Raw genomic sequence first — 21,527 nt, 5'->3', positions numbered from 1 at the left:
AGGCTGATTTGGAACAAACTACCCCAGTGGCCTATTAAGTGCTGCCTTGTTCTGCAACTCATCTGCCTGCAGTGCAAAGGAGACAGTCGGAACACTCATCTTCCTTTTCAGATGGACAAGTCTTTATTTTACATATACAAAAGCTTAAGATCCTTCCGAAACACATCAAAACCTAAAGATGTTTCCTACTCCTGCTGCCTGAGATGAAGCCCTCACGCTGTTGTTATTCATAAGCAACTTTCTTTTTCAAGTGGATTTTAAATAAAAGCAGCCAGTGGCAGCCCCCCATACTACAGGCACCCCTCAAAGAAGCATGACAGTGCAGTGCTCCATTCTCAGCCTTCAGTTCGCTGGTGGAGTGATACAGCCTCTGGCTTTAAGTGTCCTGGGTGCTGCAGGAGAGGACGTCCCCACATGATTCTGGGGCTTCAGAGCAGTAGGGAACGGGGGAAGGCTAATGGGCTGGAGATTTCTAATTAGAAGGTCCTGATAAACATGCCCTGCAAAGTGCGGTTACACCACGGTAGGATCTGTACTCAGTGTTGGCATACCATGTTTCCAAGCCAGAGCTCTGCTGGCTTTTCACCCACACCGAGTTTTGGCCCTGAAGAACCAGCACAGCTTTGGGACCACGCGCTGGAGTCAACTGGGCCATGCAGAATAGCTGCAACCCAACGGCAGAATCTCCAGGTCTGGGGAGAACAGAAAGAATCCAGGTGATTGTCATATCCCTGCTGAGGCAGGCAGTACCACCCCGTCATCTCTAGCTTGTAAGATGGGCCAGGCTGGATCTGGTGCTGCAGGGCGACGAAACGTGGGAGCCCTTGGGCGTTATTTTTACAGCCACATTCCCGAGTCTAACCACACTTCCAAAGGAAACACAAAGGATGTCCCTCCTTACCCTAGGGTTACAGCCATCATCAGGGGCTCAAGAAAATAGACGAATAAATGATTTTTTTTCATTAAAAAACCCTTTATATTCAGTTCATGTTGGTTTAGATCACAAGAATTTAGGTGGGGGGGGAAAAAAACCCAACAAAAAACCAAGGAGACAAATACAAACATACGGCACAGCCTCCCCAGAAGTTCTTTCCTTTCACAGGAGCAGGAGGGGCGGGGGAACAAGACCTAGGCATCAGCTACAGTGCGACTTAGTGAAGTAACTCTGAAACATGGGGGCAAGGCAGAGCCGGTCTCCTTCACTGCCTTCAGTGCAGAGACCCTGCGAGTGTTTCTCCTCCGTGCAGGAGCCACGGCCTCAGCTGTCCTCCTCCTCGTCCATGGATTCTGACTCCAGGCGGACCCTCTCCCTGTCGGTACTGGGCCTTTTGATCTCGGGATAGTCTTGCGCGCTGCCACAGAGAGCAGAGGAAAGTCACCGAGTCGCCTCAGTTCCAAGCTAGGAAGCGACTGTCACTCGCGGGGAGCGAAGCAGGGAGGTGGGTGCTTGGGGTTACTGTATCCTCCTTCCCTCCTCATTCATACCTCTCTATGTATCCCTTCCCTGCCCAGCCGCACGCCTCTAGCCATCCACTCTCCCTGCTCCCCATTCCACACCCATCTATCCATCCCTCCCTTCCCACCCATCCACACGGTAGCCAAGCAACACCCCCCTTTCAACAGTACAGTTATAGGACATCCCAATGAGTACACTGCCCCTCCTCCCCATCACACTAACTTTCCTAGCCCCAGGCATGGTGCCCCCAAGCCCATGGACCTGAGAAGAGAACAATCGCCCCCAGGCAGGTGCCTCTCTGCTAACATGCACTTGCCCACAAGGATGGCTGGAGGAAGTCATGCCACGTGGGTTGGCAGGGTTTATACTCAGTTGCTGGGGGAAGCCCCATTGCTTGGGGCTGAGGGGCTGTAGAAGCACCTGATCACACACAGAGGGGGAACAACCCTGCAGAAGCCTAGAAATGGGCCTAACAGGGATTTCTCAGGACTCCTTCGGTGCTAGAAAACCCAGAGATTTTGGCCTTGACACTCTTCGTAAAAGGCTTCTGCTCTGGAAGAGCTCCATACCCAGTCGCAGGCACCAACGCATCACCGTGTCCCACAGCCTCCTTGGCCCCATGGGCACTGTGGAGCTGCGGCCTCCTGCCCCTCAGCAGGTACGAGATGAACCCCTACCACCGAGTCTCCCCAAGCCAGAAGCGGGTGCTCACTCATGTGCGTCTTCTGGGGATGCCTCTCGCTCTCCATCGCCAGATCCCTGGGGTTTGTCTCGCTCCTTATCCTCCATGCTCTCCCCTTTCTGGGACATGGATTCCCCGTTTACGGGGGCTGACAGATCTACAGTGGGAACAAAGCAGGGGAGGAGAGGACGGGAGGAGATGGGTGCACACATTCGCCTGCTTGGCTCCCCAGTTGGAAGCAATGGCAGCTGTTGCTTTCTTTTTCCCCACTCTCTTTGGTACTTACCTGGTCCTGTCAAGTGAGGAGCTGAGTGCCTTGCAGTTTTGAATGTATTTAGGGAGCTGTGAGGCAGGGAAGAGCTATTATCCCATTGTACGGAGGGAGAAGGGGCTAAATGACTTGCCCAAGGTCACAGGGGAAGTCTGAGGCAGAGCAAGGAATTGAGTTGCAGGCTGCTAATCTAATCATTAGGCCATCCTGCCTCCTGTCTCTCTAGGGATCAAGCCAAGATGGCAGCTCCACAGCCCTGGAGACTAAAATTCTCCAGTTGTCCACAGCACAGCGGCAGCAGGGAAAAGCTCCCCGCTCAGCGCCATCCCACCAGCGCTCTGGATACCTCACCGCTAAGAGGGGAAGAGATCGGTCCAGCTCTGGGGCCTGCTCAGTCCTTACCCTCTGCTGAGCCCGCTGCCCCAGGTGGATTCTGGAACATGGCCAAGGGCTGCCCAAACGGGGCACCCACAGCCACCAGACGATGCTTGGCTTGTCAGCTCTTCAGAGCAGGGAATTGCTTGCTTTGTGCCTATACAGTGAGCAGCCCAATGGGTCCTTGGTCTCGGATGGGGTCTCTATAGGCACCAACAGGTGTTGGTCGCTATCCATCTGGGGAAGATTTAAAGTGGCCACCTAAAGGTGAAGCTACTCCCATTTGCTCCCCACTGGTGTGAATCTCGCATTTAATTTATGCATTAGGCATGAGTTGGGAGCCACTGGGCTCTGCCAGTCAGGCTGTAATAAACCAAAGGGCACTTCCTGAGGTTTACATGCAGATCTTGGAGGTAGACGCTGCTCCCGCTCTCGTGGCCATTTGGGTGTTCTTACCCCACAGCCCCGAACCAAATGGTGACATCACGGGTGTCTGGGGTGTAACCTGCAGCAGTGGGGCACTGGAGGCAAAGAATTAACATGCCCCCTTCTTCAGGCAGGTCTCCTGCAAATATTTGCATCGCTACAGCTGCTAGGACAGGCGTCTCTAGCATTTCCATGCTGTGCCGAGCTTTGTCAGAGAGCGACCCTCCATAAGCCTGCCCAGCCCCCACCCCAACGAGCCCATGAGGGAGAAACCTGTCGCCCTCTGTGCCCCCCAAGGAGAACCGCTGCAGTAGGAAATTCCCTGTAAGACACTGGTAGACAGTGACCCTGCTTCACAAGTGATAAAACCAGGGTCCAGTCTCTCCCAGAGCAGGCAGGCTGAGTCACTGGAGTATCTTCTGCTTTCACTCTCAGAGTAGTCATCACAAAGGAAGAGCCCCCGCCCTCACCACAGGGCACCCCAGGTTTGCTGTGTGCCCAGGCAGGTTGGGACCCTCCCAGCAGCGTGAATTATAGTTACCAGCATTGGTCTCCTCCTCTTCTTTCTCGTTCTGGGACTCCCCTCCCGACAGCTTCTCCTGGCCCTTCTCCATGTCTCCCTTGTCTTTCTCCATCCCAGTTTTGTTGGCTTTCTGGTTCACCTCTATCTTCGGCCCCAGGACGCGCGACTTCAGGCGGGTGTAAACCTCGGCAGCCTTCTCCATCACGTCCTTGTTAGCTTTGTAGCGACGGATCTGTCACATACACACAATGAGGCAGGGCTGGCCACAGACTGGCCCCCTGTCCCAGAGAAAGGCGCGCTCATCCCCACACACACCTCCCTTATCCCACCTCCAGCGTACCTTTTTCAGCGTAGCCACCACATCAGTGTGTTTCTGGAGGATGTGAGAGGTGACCTGCAGGGTTCCCAGCTCTTCCAGCGCATTCAGGCACCTCTTGATATCCTGCAGATAGAGAGAGATCAGAGATTTATCTCCACCAGGCAGAGGTGGTGACAGGGACTCAAGGAGTGCTCAGTGAAGTTACTTAGTGGATTATTCCATCCCCTCTCAGGCTTCATGCAGCAGGGAAACCCCAGGATCTCTCCCTTTCCTTGGGGAGGCTGGGGAGCAGAGACACTGATAAAAAGGCTGAAGAACCTCTTAGGCTTAGATCCAAAGTCTACGGCACTTGCCACACAGACTCATCTTTGTCCCTCTCCCGCGATCCTGATCTTCCTCCTAAACAATGCAACCTACCCTCACCAGGAGCTGACGCGCGCTAGGCAACCCATCCCCACCTTCAGCTATGCCACTACTGCATGGATCCACATCCACTGTAGCGAAGCTGCCTATCAGCAGAGAGCACAGCTGTGCAGCAGCTGGGACGCTGGGAGCTAAGCAGGGGAAATTCTCAGAGATAGGGGAGGAGAGCCCACGGAGAAATAAAAATCACCTTTGGCACTATCTAGTGGCAAAGCTGAGTATTGCTCCTTTAAAACAGTGCGGAATCAAATGTATCCCATAGGACTGTAGGAGTTCGACATGGAAGAGACCAATATGATCAATGAGTCCATCCCCAAGCAGCAGAGATCTCAGACAATAATAGGACACTACGGTTAATATGCAGCATGAAGAACGTGCTAACAGATCTTGGAGCTGGCTCGGATGGAGGTTATAAGGAGGAAGAGAGGAGGACCAGGGAACCCCCCACAGATGTCAACATTTAAGGCTGAGCACCCCCGCACAGCATGAAAGCCAGAGAGTACTCCACACAGCTAAGAGCGGAGGCCGATCCTGGAGGCCTCAAGCGTACGAGATCATTCAGGAATCCACTGACTATTAAAAGCTGACAGATGCCCAAAGACAACAGGGTCTGGTCCCGCTCGGCCTGAGGTTGTGTGTGGTGCAGTGGACCTACAAGGGTTCTAATCAGGGGAAGTTTGACACTCACTTTGCACAGGCGTCAGTGACACAAAGAGCAGGGAGGAGCAGACCCCAGTCACTGATAGTCTGGGGACACCCAAGCAGGAGGGACCACTCTTAGAGGATCCCCTCCCCAGCCCCCTCCCAACTCGCCAGTACTCACCGGATTATCAACTTTCAGGGCAAACTTGATCTCGCTGTGAAGTTTCTGAAGCTTCTCTTCAATTGTGGGCTCTAAGATCATGTAAAATAAAGATGCCAAGGCATTAGCCCCCTCTTGGTTGGTTTTAACTTGTCTTTAGCCTGCTGGACTCCAGCAGGACACTGGGCGTTTGAAAGCACAGAGAATGCGCACTGGGCATCTGGGGCTTTCAGCTCCGATTCAATATGACCCCTGGCCTCCTGGGAATAGACAATATGCAGAGTCTCCCCAGAAGCAGGAAGGATTGGGAATGGGCTAACAGAGTCATCGTTGCTTCGTTATCCTGAGCTGGGCACGTGGCCTGAACTCCAAAGAAACCTCCTACAGCCAGCCTGGCCACACCCCCGCCCCCAACAGCTCTGTACTGAAGAGCCAAATCACAGCAACACACTGGACCTCTTTTGGGGAGACTCTCTCTGCACCCCATGCCCCAGGCCAGGATAACTGAGCAGAAGAGTCCCTCTCCCCTCCCCAGAAGTAACCTGCTCTCTCACCCTTCTTCTTCTCCATCCTCCTCTCTGGGATCGCGTCAGACTTTCTCCGGCCTCGCTCCACTCTGAAAGGTCTACAGCGGGTTAGGGAAACAAGAGTAAGAAGCTGCTCATTCACACCTCTGCAAGTTAGAAATACCCCAGTTAGGAGTCATACCCACTGCCCTGGCTTACAGGGGAGGACGATGGTCTTGCAATTCTCACTGGGGAGGGCAGGGGGATGCCCAGCCTTCCTGGCAGAGTTTTACCCATCTGGTTTACATGGCAGCACATGTGGCCCTGGCACCACCTGCTAGAGGGCTTGGCTTACTCCGGGTGCATTAAATAAGGGGAAGGGGCTGCACCAGCTCTCTGCGCAGAGATAACGCTGCTGCTGAGCACCTCCCCAGTGCTGTCAACCTTGGATCTCAAAGCACTTCACCAAGGCGGGGGAGAGTCAGGAATCCTGAGGCACAGGAGGGACTAAGGCCCACACTCTCAGACACGTCCTGGTGTTTGAAGCCCAGCCGGTGACATCTCGGGCTTCATTTGCTGAGGGGCTGAGCGCTCTTAGCTCCCGTGGAAATCAGTGGGAGCTGGGGGTACTCTGAACCTCTGGAGAATCGGGCTCCAGGGATCGAAAACTTACAGGCCACTTCTGATGTGTCCCATAGTGATTTGCCCAAGTCACACGGCAGGTAAGTGGCAGAGGCAGGGTAGAACTCAGGGTCCTGACTCCCACTCTCATGCCTCATATGCTGGACCTGAGTGATTCCTATTTCAGGCCTGGAAATTACAGGGGCCCCCCCTCTCCTGGGGAACAGGCTACTAAGGGCTCTATCAGCGGTTCTTGACTCCTTGCAGCCCCCTCTCCCTGGGAGCGGAGTCCCAGTAATGACAGCAGGCCTCAAGAGATGTTCCCTTGCTCAGAGAGGCCTGTGACCCTGTCATTCCCCTACATGGTACCGGCCCTGCAGGCTGCTTGGACCATCCAGCTGAGGCGGGCTTGGTTAAAGGCACACGACGTTAGAGACAGATCAGAGGTGCCTTAAAGATTTGCTCCAGCACCACCTCCCTTCCCTTCTTAACGCCATTAGAAACCCGAGGGGAGAACCACCTTGCCACCTCCCTGGAAAGCTGCTTGTGCCCAGAGTTGCAGATGCTTAGCACAGCTCTGCCATGGGCTCCAGGAGGGGAACCTTTTCCCCACCCACCGGGGGGAGTTGTCAGCCAGGAGGCACGAGAATCTCCACCTCCCCACCTCCCCGCACATCCAGGGGGAAGGGTCAAGCACAAGGAGAAATCGAGAGCCCGGCAGAAAGATGCTGACTTGTTGCGAGGTTTCTCCTCCGATCGGCCCCTCTTCTCCTTTAGATTCGGTTTCCTTGACAACTCTGAGGGCTGCTGCTTCTTCAGCGGCTTCTTTACCTTCAACAAGAGAACAATGCAGACGCTGAGGGCTGCGGCAGGCCCCTCCTCGCCACAGAAGGGGAGAGGATGGTGGTGTCCTATTCCAGCCCCTCCGACGCGCGGTCTGTGTCTTGGGGATGCCAAGAGCTGGGGCCCATTGGTGTGCAGCGCCTAGCACAATTATATGAAAGTTTCTGCCCCAAAGAGCTGACAAGTGAAGTAATTAGATTGGCTTAGGGTTGCCCAGCCTTCTGCAGCACCACCTAGAGTCGGGCTCTGACCAACCGTAACCCTGTCCCCCTGCTATGAATACGACCTTGTGCTGCTCCGGTACCCACAGGTCTGGTTTCAATCATAGTACTGGCATGGTATCCCTTTGCACACGTATACTGTGGAGCCTTTTACCAGAGGATCTCTCAGCTCTTTGCTGATATTAGACCCCACAGCTCCCCTGAGATACTCGTTTTCCATCTGGGGAAACTGAGGCATCGATAGGTGCTGTGACTTTCCCCAAGGCTACTCAGTGAGTCAGTGGCAGAGCTGGGAACCACGCAGTCCCGAGCTCTGGCCATGAGACAACACTGATTTTACGGCTTCTCCCTCTGGCAGTGGAGATGGAGCGGAGAAAGGAGATTTGCTCATTTCAGACTCTCTTATCCCCCTGGACAGCTCAGAAAATTGGCTTAGGCAGATGTGTTATGGAGATTTCCACCTCAAGCTTGGCCATTCAAATTTAGGCTGGGGCAGCAGTTTAGTGACCCATATAGTGGCAGTCTTGTGTGAAATGAGTCTGACAGATCTCTGTCCCCTCCCAGCAACCAAAGGTCCATGTCACATCACCCTCACACCCCAACAATTAACTAGCCTCAGCGCAGAGACCAAGGACTGAATGGGCTGTGCAGGCTGTGACCCCCTTTTACCCCAAGGTTGGAGATGAGGCACTCTGGTAGGGTGGAGGGGTAACGTATGCACTGCTGGCCACGGTCAAGGGACAGCACTCCAGTCTCATCAAGCTGCTACCAGAGGAGGTCACTGCTGTCTTAAGGGAAGAGGCCTCTCTCCAGAACATTGTCTGGGGCTTTAACTGAAGTCATAGGCCAGGTCTACGCTACGAGATTAAATCGATTTTAGATACGCAATTTCAGCTACGAGAATAGCGTAGCTGAAATCGAATATCTAAAATCGATTTACTCACCCGTCTTCACCGCGCGGGATTGATCCGCGCGGCTCGCCGTGTCGAATCCGGAAGTCCGGTCGTCTAGCTGGAGTTCCGGAATCGATCTAAGCACGCTCTGGGATTGAGATATCGCATCCAGACCAGAAGCGATATTTCGATCCCCGAGCAATCGATTTTAACGCGCCGATCCGGCGCGTAGTCTAGACGTGGCCATAGATGCAAGTGCATCCACCCTTGGCTAGCATGAAATGCCATGGCAAAGCCTTCCTGCCCTCACGAGCCAAGCGGGCAGAATTCTTGCAGAACTTCCAGTTGAGTGCCAGTGTAGCTGCTGCTACAAAGCCCTGCTCCATTTCCTGCCATGCCTGGGCCCTGCGCTGGCTATACTCGGGAACTGCTCTGGCCGGTCCAAATACAGCAAAGGTCTCACACTTAGAGAGTTTTCCAATCCAAATTCCTGAAGCCCTCCACAAACTGATGTGCAGAGATTACTTCAACCAACGAAATGCAGCCAGCTCTGGGGTGGAATGTGAAAGCTGTTACGCAGCTTCTAGCAATGCCACACAACAGGCTAAGACAGGAAATGAAGAAGTATCCAGCACCTAGCTGAAACTCCCAACAAAGTTTAGTGAAGCAGAATAGATGTGCCCTTGTTAGAATGGAGCCAGTATGCAGGGCTGACCTAACAGATTCCCCCCCAAAGGGTGCCATGGGATCCTCCCTGAGGGCAAGCAGCTGGAGCCTGGTTCAACATCTCACCTGCAAGCCTCTGCGGAGGAGTTCGTTAACAAAACTAATTCAAGGTGGCTCCGTCCTGCCCCCTCTCGTGACTCTGGTAGCTTATTCCTTGGCTAAGCTGATCACCCAAGTGAGCCATGCTGACTGGAGCCGCAGTGACAGCCCTCAGCTAACCTGGGTGAGGCACCAGCGGGCGGCATGCCTGGGACATTCAGCAGGACACGTTCCTCCTGGGTCTGGCCTCAGAGTTTCATGAGCAGTGCAGGAGTGACTTCACACAGACAGCAGCAGGGTGATCTTCCTTGACCCCAACCCTTCCCAACGCCCCTCGATCCGGGAGAGAACCATCTCAGGGGTGAGAGGGGCACTCCGCCTCCTCAGCTTCTCTGAGACCAAGAAAGGTTTAGGCCAATCACAGGAGGAGTTCAGCGATGCCCCCAAACTCACTCCCCATGTGATCACTTGCCTGGATGCCCGGATCCCCCCAGTCCCACATACTCACCTCTTTCTCCAGCTCCAAGTCAGAGTCTGATGACAACTGGTCCTTGCCTCGGATCTTCCTGCCTTTCTTGGCCACCTCGTCATCCATGCTGCTGTCACTATCTGAGTGCACCTCCTCCCCCTTCTCCGCCTTCTCCTTCTTCTTTTCCTTCTCCTCTTTGTCCTGCTCCCGTAGCCTGCGGATCTCTTCCTCCTGCTCCCTCTTCCTCTTCTCCTCCAGCTCCCGGCGGCGCTCCTCATCACGCCTCTTCCATTCGCTGATGCGATCTACGTCGCTGTCGCTGTCACTGTCGGGGACAGAGGGAAATGGATCATAGGGAACAGGAAACCCACTGTGAAGATGGGACCCGTGCACCCTTCTCCCCCACTTTGAGCCCTGCTTCCACTGAGTCTTGTAGATGCTGTGGAGCGCTGTGCCTCCCGTACACTGGAGAGAAGCACCAGCCTTGCTTCCTGGTACATCAACTTTTTGCAGCGTCAGATTTTCAGTGGACCGTGGGGCACAGGCCACTGGACATGCCCTTGCCCTGCAGAGGTCTGAGGCCATCAAGCAGCTGCACACAGTTACCATCACTCACTGCCCTCTCCTGCCCCTGAGACGTGCCCCTTTTCTGAACGAAAGGAGAGCTGGCCAGAGAGGTCAGCCTGACAGCCCTGGAGACTGAAGGCTTTCAGTTACTTCCAGCGATGCAAGCTTTCTGCTCAGCGCCCTGCCAGTGCCTCAGCCCTGATCTGGAGGGATCTCTGCATTAACAGTTCAGTCTCAGGTCCTATGCAATCCCTGGTCGCCAAGGGGAGCCCAATTAGCGCCAGTTGCAGGGGTGGGATTCCTGTCTCACAGAATTGAGAACTTCCAGCCTCGGTTTGGGCTGCAATTGGTATGTATGGGTCAAATCCCTCTGGACCCTGCGTTCTCCTCCCTACGCTCCACACAGGGCCCTTCTGGATAACATAGCCTGTCTGGCGTCTTGTCAGTTCCAGCCCATTCACTTCCCCCTCACCGACAGGCCAGGTCTACACTGGAAGCGTTGGCTGGTTTGCAATGTCGGTTAGGGGTGGGATTTCCACTTCTGCCAGGATAGCTTGTTTTGCTTGGGGAACCCGTATTAGCTACACCAGTAAAAGCTCTCCTTCACGTTATCCGCGGAGTCTGCACTAAGAGGCTTTGCCAGAGTAGTGAGTTACCCCAGGAAACCTTTTCTAGTACAGACTAGCCCATAGCCAGAAGTGCTGCACAGAGCAGAGACTGTCTGGCAGCGACTGCCATGCAACTCACACGAGGCATCCCCTCTGGTGGCAACCAAAGCTACCGGCCCTCCTTGCTAGCTAGCCAGGCACTGACATGGGCCCCATTATTATTAAACATCTATACCATGGCAGTGCCTCGAGGCCCTAATATGCAGGGTGCTGGACAAATGTTTTGCACCTGACAGTCCCTGCACTAAAGAGCCCAGGTGAGAGCTCTCCCTCTCCGTGGCGCCCGAGCACCTCCCATTTATTCATGCATTTGTCCTCAGAACACCCCTGGGACTGAGGTTTGTAATTTTATCCCTGTTTTCACAGATGGGGAAACTGAGCCAGAGAAAGACCAGGCGACTAGGAAGTCTGTGGCAGAGTCAAGAATGGTACTCACTGGCCAAACTCTGCTCATCGAGCTGACAACTGAGACCGGACACCAGTGAGATGCCCTGGCTAGCTCCTGGGAGAAGCCGAACCCACACAGAGCCTGGGATCAGTGACCCAAGCCCCGGGCCGCACTCCTTTGCTTCTGGGCAAAAGTGTCTGAATATCAGAGCAGGCATCCCAGCCAGTCCCTGGTGCCCCTCACCATAGCCTCAGTGCTTACCTGTCGCTGCTGGAGCTGGTCGGAGCTCTCTCAGGCTTTGGTTTCCTGCCGCGAGGCTTTGGGGGCAGCTTCTCAGCTACAAGACACAAAGGATCAGGGGTTCAGCACCGCAGGACACAGTCTCCTTCTCACCCCCTCCGACAGCCAGACGCAGCGTGCGTGAAGGAAGGGTAACCCAGTTCAGATGGGCCTGGGTTTCAGTCCATCTATTGGGGTGAGATTAATGAAGGCTCCCACACAAAAGTGGGTTGCTGAGCCCACCCAGCCCAGCTCCCTTCCAGAACTGCCTGGGAAGAGCTGGAAGAAGCCTGGATAGCTCCCCTTCAGCCCTACCTGGCTTCCTGCCCCGTGGAACCTTCTTCACAGACACGTCCGAGTCGGAGTCCGAATCAGAGTCCGACTTAGTCATGTCCACTGTCTCGTTTTCCTCCTCCGAATCCACCTTGGAGTCCGAGTCGGACCCCGAATCCACCTTCTGTGAGCAAAGGAGAGAACGTTGAGGGGGATCCGTGCGTGGGTCAGAGAGGAGGGGAGCTGAACTGCCTTCCCACGGGAACCATAAGTGGGACGAAAGGGGAAATCTACCTCCAACTCCCTTAGGTAAAGGATCAGTGTCCAAGGGAAGCTGGGGGGATGCCCTGGCAAATCCTCACACACACAGTTCTGTTATCAGCACACGTCACGTGGTGAAATGGTTGGTTTAGTCACCGAGGCCTTTGTTATGCAGGAGGTCAGACTAGATGACCACAAGGCCAGAAGACACCACTAAAATCAATGACTATCCCTTCTTGTTGCTCACCCCACTCGTCAAATCCATGTGCAGGAAGCCTGTTATTCCCGCTCACCCCTCCTAATCCTCCTGCCTCCTCTCCCTCTTCATTCATTCCTGTGGGCAATATGGAATCAGAAATTTAGTCTCTTCCGTTCCTCTCAGCTACTGTGTGTGTTTGGAATGCCTTTCCACCTCCAGCCAGAGAGACGGGGTCTGTCTGACTGGCTAGCCACAATCTGTGCTGGACGCCGACTGGCAAAGACAAGCTCTCAGTGCCACGGGGCTAACCCGCAGGGAAAATGGACTAGCAATGGGGCAGGGCTGCTCGCTTCAAGGGCCCTTTACCTTTTTCTTCCTTCCACCTGCAGACACCCTCCTGGGAGCTCTGGTCACTGGCTTCTTCTCTGGAGTAAAGTCCTGGGAAGGGATGGACATATTTGAATTAGGAAAGGCCTCATTTTGGCTGTGGAAGCTTCACCCCACCACTCTCAGCAGTAACCCCCATGCCCAGACAGTGAGAAGCCAGGGCACCTTCTGGATATACACTTGGCTGGCATCAGGGGGGTAAGGAATGGCCCCAGGTCAGCCCCTCCAACTCAAACTCCTTCCCCTCCTCATTATCCAACAGCCCTGGACTTTGAGCTCCGCAGACCACAGGTGCTGCCCCAAAACACAGGGGCTTGTCAACCCAAGAACAAACTAGCTGTCCAGTCTTAACTGGGACAAGGATGTTCCGGCAAAGGCGCATTGGGCACCTTAGAAAGAGCAGAGACCCAGAAAGACATGACTTTTCACAAAGCTGGAGAACAGTGGGAGAAAGACTGGCACACAGGTGCCTAGCCAGTCAGCGCCAAGTGGCATGAAGGCAGGCCCTGAAGACTAGGGTGGCCTTCCACACACCATGCCAACCTGTGCTGCCTGCTGTCACCACCCAGGGATGCCCAAGCCCTGGGCTGGACTCAGCGCTCATGGAAGGAATTGGGGACTGCAGTAAGCTAGCAGGGGAAGCAAAGAGAAACTGTGGGGCGGGGGGAGCAGCACCACCAGGCAGGAGCCACTGCACTGGGTGCTACTGTCAGAGCAAAGGGGCATGTCTTCTCGTCAATGCCCTGTGAAAGGGGAAGCCAGGCATATAACGGTACTAGGCAAATGGTATGCGTGCTGTAACGTGGCGTGCCACTGCCCCTCCGAAGCAGCAAGAAGACAGGCTCGGAGGGCTGGGATTCCATCTCTAGTGACTGAAAGGGCTGCACTCTACTACTAACAACAATTTATGGAGACGCTGCTTGAGCTCAAGTGGTAGAGAGTATGTGTACAGGTATATACCAGACTATTCCAAATTCTATTCCCCAGGCTTCATGTGGCCCATTTAGCTGACAACTGGGATCCTGCACAGTACAAGAGAGGGCATAAGCAGAGTGCGCCTCGTCCTATATTCTCGCCAGGATCTGGTTAGCTAAGCAGAACCTGCCCACCCCATCCAAACCAGTGCCGCACAGGGGAATCTATAAACCACTTAATCACCTGGTCACTATTTTTCTCTGACTCAGAAGAACTTTCTGAGTTCTCCTCTTCCGAGGGAGATGCACTGTCCTGGTCGAGGTCGCTGGAGGATTTCCGGGGTCGTTTAGCCACTGGCATCTGAAATCAGAGAAACAGCAACGTAACAGCTGCCACAAGCTGGTATATTCCTCACTGTGTTGTACAGACAAAACTACACAGGATCTTTTCAGGGGCAAGACAAAGATGCCACATTTATTCTGATAATTTGATTTATGACCAATAACTAATATCTTAATCTTTATACATACACACACACCACACACAAACACACACCAGATGTTCTGCAGCTGCTGCATAGTTACCAGTCCTGAAGATAGCTTGAGTTTGTGGCTTGATTTTGCAGCTTGGGTTTGTAGCTTGTGGCGGCTAACTGGCCAGGAAAGCCAGGCTCAAGGACGAGCTGGGTCTCTGTTGGGCATGCACCGATGCCCTTCCATGTCGTCAGCAGAATGTTACCCTCAAAAGTTTTCCATCTCACCCACCCCTTTTGTAGGCTATCCTCTGAATCCAGAGTCTATAGGTCTTGCTGTGTCACGCTGCCTCTGGGTTTGGTGATTGATCACCTGTCAGTTGCAGGCATGACTTCCTTCTATTGCACCTTTTCTTTTTAGAGTGGACTCTTCTTACTTTGTTAGGGCTCTTGTCTGCATCTTCAGCCGGTGGGGTTTGAACTTTATTTCATCAGGACAGGCTGGGGCTGGATTTTGATTCCATCATCCATACATACCTCATTCACACATCTAAACTAACTAATAAGAGTACAGCAGGGTTTGCAAAATGAAGGTCGGAGGAAGCTTTTACAAAATGGAGTGAGCGTTTTAAAATGGGGATTGAAATACTATACGGCAAACAGTGAACAGAAGTTACAATATAGACAAGTGTAGTGGATGGCAAACAGTGAACAGAAGTTATATTGATAAAGTGAACAATTAAAAACAATTTCATTTATCAGTTCTACAACTGCTGCCCTCTCTGCCCACGAGATCAAACAAAATCTAATGGAGCAGGGCTTTAGCCACCACCCTCCTTACTGTTTTCTATAATAAACTCAGAACAGCCAGCATGCAGTCTACAGGTACACAGAACTCATGCCTGATCCCATGCACGGTCTACACACTGTGACAGCGTCTTCTGATCGATACCAGTGTGGGTGTGCGTAAACAGAGCCGGTGATGTCAGTCGGTGGGTTAGACCTGGTGTCTTGGCTACCTTTGAACTTGGGATTCTCTCTAATTTCCCTCTAGAGTATCAACAGGAGACCTTGTTTTCACGTCCTTCCTAAAAACACCCTGCTGTGCCATGTGGCTGCCCCAAGATAAATGCAGCTACCTCTGGGGTGGATCGTAGCAGCTAAGTAGTGGGTGATGTGACCGCCTTATATACAATTTCTAAAGTGCTTCATGAGTCATGTGCAAACTCGTTATATAAATATAATCATCCTTCTATTCCTAGCCAGGTGATTTCCCCCCCACAGATCACAATGGGGCAAACCTACTTTCATAGCTAGCGCTTTTCGTTTCAGCCCACTATGGTCGCTCCCCTTGTCGGACTCCTCATCGCTGTCTAGCTTCTCCATGGCCGCTGCAGCGACAGTAGCAACTGCCATGGCAGCCGATTCGTCTTCCTCCTCTCCTCCATCACTCCCTGCCACCGGGTCATTCTCAGGAACTTCGCTGTCTGAGGAGCTCACTGGCTGAAGAGGCAAAGAAATGGAAAGGTCAGGGGTTACTGCTCAATAGCAGCTCTCATGATACGTGTCAGCACAGCAAAGAAACAGGGAATAAGAGAGCTGAGCACAATGGAGAGTATGACTGAACCTCACATTGCCACATGAACAGCTGCCATCAGCTGATAACTCCCCTGCTGACAGCAAGCTAGAACCCACACTTAAGGGCGAGATCCGTGATAAGGGACAGCATCATGTTGACCTTTTAATGAAGCTGCTTCTACAGCAGTGGCTCTCTACCTTTCCAGATTACTGTCCCCACTTCAGAGTCTGATTAGTCTTGCGTATCCCCAAATTTCACCTCACTTCAAAACGACTTGCTTACAAAATCAGACCCAAAGATACACAAGCGTCACTGCCACTATTACTGAACAATGGCTGACTTTCCCACTGTTACCGCATAATTAGAAAAGAAATCAATGGGAATCCAAATATCGTACTTACATTTCAGTGTGTAGTATACAGAGAAATATAAACAAATCATCATCTATGAAAATTTACTTTGTACAGACTTCGCTGGTGCTTTTTATGTAGCCTGTTGCAAAACTAGGCAAGTCTCTAGATGAGTTGATGGACCCCCTTGAAGACCTCTGAGTACCCCTAAGGGTACACGTACCTCTGGTTGAGAACCACTGTTCTACAGCCCCTCTAAGCTCCCCTTGGCCAAACCCCCTGAAATCCCTTCCATAACCTTTTTGTACGCCATCCCCATCTAGATCATTGATGAACAAAGACAACTCCCCACTGGATCCCCTTCCATCTCTGGGGTCAACTAGAGCTGCACTCTGCCCTCATGATCCCACCTTCACCATGCTGTGCTGAAGGTATTGCTATCATCGGCCTCTCTGAAAAGCCCACCTAACTTCTCTTCACTGGTGAGCCAAACTCCAGCTTTCCTTTTCTCCACAGGGTACTGAAGAAGGTGACCTGCTCTTGCCACCTTGAAAGTAACATTCTCGACCAGTTCCACTCTGGCTTTCAATCCCTTCATAAGTGAGTGACTCCTCTTAGGGGGGCTAATAAGCCATTGATCACAGATCCTTCTTCCCAAAATACGTTATCCCAGGGCAGCTGCAGATACTTTCCCATTTGAAAGTTTCCCATGAGGGGTTGGATTTAACCAGCCCTCTACTCTCCTAGTTTGAATCCCACCTCTCTGACTGCCCCTTTAACCATCCGCAGTGAAGACTTCACAACTTCCTGTCATCCTATTGTTAGGCAGCACCTCAAAAGGCCCCACCTAGGGTCTCAGGCCTCAATTCAAGAGTGCACATCATATATATGGCGATGATGACCAAGCTCTCCGTTTTCCTTGACTCAGTCTCCCATTTTTGTCATGACTGCCACTTCCAATTACCTACTACCGGAATTCTTCCTTCTGGCAGCCGTCTTTGCCCTATGTCCTTGATGCTCCTGGCATTCTCCTTAACTTTGCTCCCAAGACCAAAAACCTTCAAGTCACTCTTGACTCCAAATTTTTCTTTCTGCCTTTACCATGCCGAAGTTCATCTTTTCCTCAAGCCCATCTCTGCTGAAATCCCTACCTTTGCCTTAATTGCTGCCTTGACTACTGCAGGCCTCTCTTTCATGGCTTCGTTAAACCCTGTTCTGAGAACTTCAGGAAGGTCCAGAACAGCCTCTAGCTCCAGACACCAGGAGTTTGTCACCCCAGCTTCTCTTACATTCAGTGATTTCCCACTCATCTCTGTAGCCAATGTTAAGTTGCTCTCAAAACTCTCCACAGAATCATCTCACTCTATATCTATGCCCTTGTATCTAGATATCTCTTGTGCCTGTTCACTGCAATCTATGGTCTCTCTCTCAAACTCTGCTACAGTTTGGGTAGGGGGTTGCTGCTCATTTCAGTCTGAAACTATCTTCCTCTAAGCCATCTCCTCTATACCTCACCTTAAAGCCTTTCATTGTCTCTTCAGACCAAGTATATATGAAGCAGCTCTGGATACCTTAAGGAAGATCACTATGTAATAAATTGTATCATTCAATTATAATTATATATAGTGTCCTTCATACACTGAAACACTGGACCGTAAACAGCTTTCTCTGAGTCTGATCCAAAGCTCATAGAAGTCAATGAGAACCATGCTAGTGACTTCAGTGGCCTCTGGTTCAGGTGCTCTGATGCCAATGAAGAGATTAACATCATCTGACAGCCTGAGCATACGACTGGGAGCCAGGAACTCTGCAGTTCTAATTCTTGCTCTGACACAGATTTCCTATGTGGCTTTGGACAAGTCACTTCAACTCTGTGCCTCGGATTAGGCATCTGTAAAGCAGGTGTGAGGAGGGTTAGTTATTTTGCTCCCAAAAAGGAAGATTTTTGACATGGAAGCTTTCCAAGGCCACTGTTCCAGGCAGCAGGAAAAGAAGGAAAGGCTATCTGAAGGCACAAAGCACAGAGGTATGCAGAGCCCCTAGTCACGGCTGACCACACATGAGCTATGCTCTCACACTCACCGGAGGAGCACTGTAACTGGCATGGGGGTTGTTCTGGATTTCCCACAATCCCTCATTGAAGCCTTTTCGCTTGTTTGGCTTCCCATATTTGTCCTTGTACTTGTCGTAAGGGAACAGGTCCTTAGGTCCCAAGAAGGCTCTGGGGAGAAGAACAAAGCAGAGGTCAGTCCCAAGCTGCTGGGAAGTGGACAACGGCAAGGAAATCATGCGGACAGCGGGGCTTACGTCTCATGCGTCCCAAAGAAGAAGATGGGGTACTTGTTCGGCGGGGGTTTCACAGCGCCGTCTGCTATGTCATCAATCTGAAATGAAGCACAAAGCAGGAGGTGGTCAGAGATGGAGGATTAGGGTGCAGCCTCAGGAGGCAGCTGACTGATAGCCAGCCTCGGCTTTGTGTTTCACACACGCATTACAATAACACGCGGAGGAAGGGAGCCTTCTGCACACTGAATTCTAAGGTCATTTTTATGGCCAAGCAGGATCTGTTGGCAAGTAACAGCAGGGAACCAACTCCAGCAGTGGTGTTGCAAGAGCTCTGTCCTAAACCTTGGTTCAATCCCTTTAGGGCTGGGAATGCCGCACAGGTTATAGGCTCTGCACATGAAGATGGAGGGGGAACACGAGTATCTGGCTTGGGCTACCACTAAGAGCACATGGAAGGCCTCCCAGGAGAATCCCATCCAGCCCTACTTAGAAGGAGGGAGATTGCTCCAGCAGGGGGCCCTGAACTGTCCTTCCTGGCTGGAGACAGGTTATAGGAAAAGCCCAGGCTGCTTGGAGGCAACCAGGCCTGAGGCGATTGGCCCTTAACGCACAGGAAACTCTGTCTTCCCGCATGTCCCACTGCCTCCAGTCAGTCACTTGCCCATGACATAGCCAGAGGCACAGCTTCTAGGCACGAGCCCAGGAATGTTACTGGATCTGTGATTACAGAAAAATGGGAGGGTACATGCAAGTGGGCGACCTCGCACATTGGGGAAGTCTTCACAGGAAAGGGCCCCCCAGGGGAGGGAGAGAGCAGACCAGAGCAGACTGGGACTCCAGCAATGTGAGCATCCTTCTGATTCTGACCAAGTTCTACCGGAGCCCCATATTCTAGCACTAGCAAAGTACAAACAGTGCACAGGTGAAATAGGAAAGATATACTAGAAGATCCTGTGGTACACTGTAGGTCATGCATTGTCTTCCCAGCTCCAACATCCACAACCTTCCTCAGGTATCCACCACATCCCAATTCCATGCATTTGCAGCCTGTTGCCTCTTGCCACTACACCCCCTCACACTGTGGTGGCCCTGCACTGCCCTCAGCTTCCAATCATCTTTACTTTTCAGGACCACTACCCAAGGCACTCTCATCCACATGGTGTTCCCCACACACGATGACCCTCCTGATTATCAACACCCAATATACCCACCCCCCCACTCTAGGAACCATCACTTGACTCCATCTCTACCAGATACCATCACCCTGTGTGTTTCATCCATACCCCTTCCAAGCATTGTAGCCACACAATGCTGTCACCCTACCACCTCATCACACTGCATACCATCACCTGACACTCAATAACAGATCAGTAACTCCCACCTGCCCATGACCACCCCCACCTCCAGTGATCCAGCACCCCCCCTCTGGATCCTGTGTTTCTAAGAACCTCCCCTCTCCTGCTGCAGACCAGGGACAGTCAATAGGCAGACTGCAGGCCAAACCCAGACCACCAGATGCGTTTGAACAGACCCCAAAATCTTTTTACTTATTATTGTTGTAGGGTTTTTTTTATTATTTTCTCTGGAGTCTGGACCTTGAACAAGAAATTTGGACCTTGACAAAAAATAACTGACTACCCCTGAGACTGTCATCTGTGATCCCCACTCCATAACCACTTACCCCAATCCATATCCCTTTCCTCACCCCATCTCTTCACAACCCCCTGCACCCCACAATCCATCACCTTACTCTTCTGCAAACATCTTCCCCAACACCCTCCCCTGCATCTTTCCTTATACCCCCACCTCCCCTTAACACCCACCTCTGCACCCCATGATCCATTACCCTCTGCACCTCGTCTCCCTAGTACCCACCCCTGCACCCCACAATCCATCATCTTGCCTCCTGGCGCTCCAGCTCCTCAAGGACCACACCATAATCACCCCTCTCTCTGTCTCTCCTCCTCTGCACCCCAAGACACATTGCCCCGTTACCCCTGAGCCCCAGTGGCTCTACCTCCGCACGCCCTGCTCCCCACAATCCTCACCCCGCGCTCCATCACCTGCACCCCAGGCCCCAATGCAGAGTAGGCCCAGACCACAGGCCGGACTAGGGGTCCCCCCTTCAAGAATCTCCCCATAAAGGGATGGGCTGAGCTTCCTTGGGGAAGGGAAGGGGGTTCCCTGGGGGTGGGGGGGCCCTCCTGAGAGGCACTTAGGGCTCCCCCCGGTGTCTGAGGGTAAGCGGGGGGTCCCGCCGGCAACCCCCCGGGCTGGGTCGGGGTCCCCCGGGCGCTCGCCCCACTGGGGCTGAGGTTGAGGGGGGGCCGGGGCCTGGGTTAGGGGTTCACCGAGGCGCCCCGGGGCTGAGTTAGGGGGTGTTCCGGGGCTGGGTAGGGGGGCCCCGGGTGAGGTTAGGGGGTCCCCCGGAGCTGGATAGGAGGGGTCCCCCGGGGCTGAGGTTAGGGGGTTCCCCCCGGGGCGCCCCCGGGGCGACGGTTAGGGGGGTCTCCCCGGGGCTGGAGTAGGGGGCCCCCCGGGGCGCCCCGGGGCTGACGAGGTTAGGGCGGGGCCCCCGGGGCTGGAGTAGGGGGGCCGGGGCTGGCTTAGGGGGTTCCCCGCCCGGGCGGCGCCCCCGGGGTGGGTTGGGGGCGTTCCCCTCGGCTGGGGTCTACCCCGGGCCGGCCCAGTGCGGGTACCCTTCTCCTTGGCGAAGACAGCAGTCTCCGGGCTTGAAAGCTGTGCGGCATGGGTCGTGGGCCGGGCCGGGCCGAGCCGAGCCGAGCCGGGCGCGGCCGGCTCCGGGGGCGCGGGGGACGGGGCAACAGGCCGCAGCACAGCGCCTAGAGCCGCTGCACCCGCCGAGGGAAACGGCGGTGGGGGGGGGAGGGAGGAAACTGGACCCTCGGCCCGCAGGATGTCCACCCCCCTCCGCAATCCCCAGCGCACTGGCCCTTGGGAACTCTGCCACTCACCCGGCCCTCCAAATCGAGGCTCGGAGGTGGGGCCTGGGAAAGTAGGGATTGGGCCGCTGCCGGAGCAGCGGGGGACGGTTGGAGGGCTGTGACCTCTCGGGTGAGCTGTGTGGGGAGGGGGCTGTAGGTGCGAGGTTAGGCCAGGGGAGTCCATGGGGGAGAGTGGGGGCAGGGAGGTGGTGTAGGACAGGGGTAAGGTGATGGAGGGATTGATGAGACGGGAATAGAGAACGGGGGGGGCGAAAGGGCGTTGTTAATAGAGGGAATTCTGGGGCGACAGGGGGGGTATGGGTCTTGCATGGTGGCTGTAAGAGAGGAGGGGATGATACAGGG

The 21,527-nt window shown here is 53.6% G+C and overlaps 1 protein-coding gene across 1 annotated transcript; it reads right to left on the bottom strand.

Annotated features, from left to right (window-relative positions):
- Positions 1–100: 100 nt before the first annotated feature.
- Positions 101–21,105, bottom strand: HDGFL2 (HDGF like 2). The gene is made up of 16 exons (XM_075070875.1): positions 20,895–21,105; positions 18,241–18,317; positions 18,016–18,154; positions 15,310–15,507; positions 13,776–13,892; positions 12,597–12,668; positions 11,813–11,954; positions 11,480–11,555; positions 9,635–9,920; positions 7,138–7,235; positions 5,832–5,902; positions 5,299–5,369; positions 4,074–4,175; positions 3,752–3,965; positions 2,169–2,295; positions 101–1,352 (listed from the first exon to the last, which is right to left on the bottom strand). The coding sequence occupies exons 1-16, from the start codon at positions 20,967–20,969 to the stop codon at positions 1,259–1,261; spliced, it is 1,959 nt and encodes a 652-aa protein (XP_074926976.1). The 5' UTR covers positions 20,970–21,105; the 3' UTR covers positions 101–1,258.
- Between the last annotated feature and the right edge of the window lie 422 nt (positions 21,106–21,527).

This window comes from Chelonoidis abingdonii, chromosome 11, assembly GCF_003597395.2.
Source record: "Chelonoidis abingdonii isolate Lonesome George chromosome 11, CheloAbing_2.0, whole genome shotgun sequence".
Classification (NCBI taxonomy): domain Eukaryota; kingdom Metazoa; phylum Chordata; order Testudines; family Testudinidae; genus Chelonoidis; species Chelonoidis abingdonii.
The sequence above is the reverse complement of the archived record's forward strand: the minus strand, read 5'-3'. Positions and strand labels throughout refer to the sequence as shown.

Coding starts and splice junctions, on each gene's coding strand:
- HDGFL2 (XM_075070875.1), bottom strand. CDS start 20,969: ATGCCGCACAGCTTTCAAGCCCGGAGACTGCTGTCTTCGCCAAGGAGA. Junction 15,508..18,015: donor CCAGTTACAGTGCTCCTCCG/GTGAGTGTGAGA, acceptor TTGCCTCTTCAG/CCAGTGAGCTCCTCAGACAG. Junction 3,966..4,073: donor TGGTGGCTACGCTGAAAAAG/GTACGCTGGAGG, acceptor TGTATGTGACAG/ATCCGTCGCTACAAAGCTAA.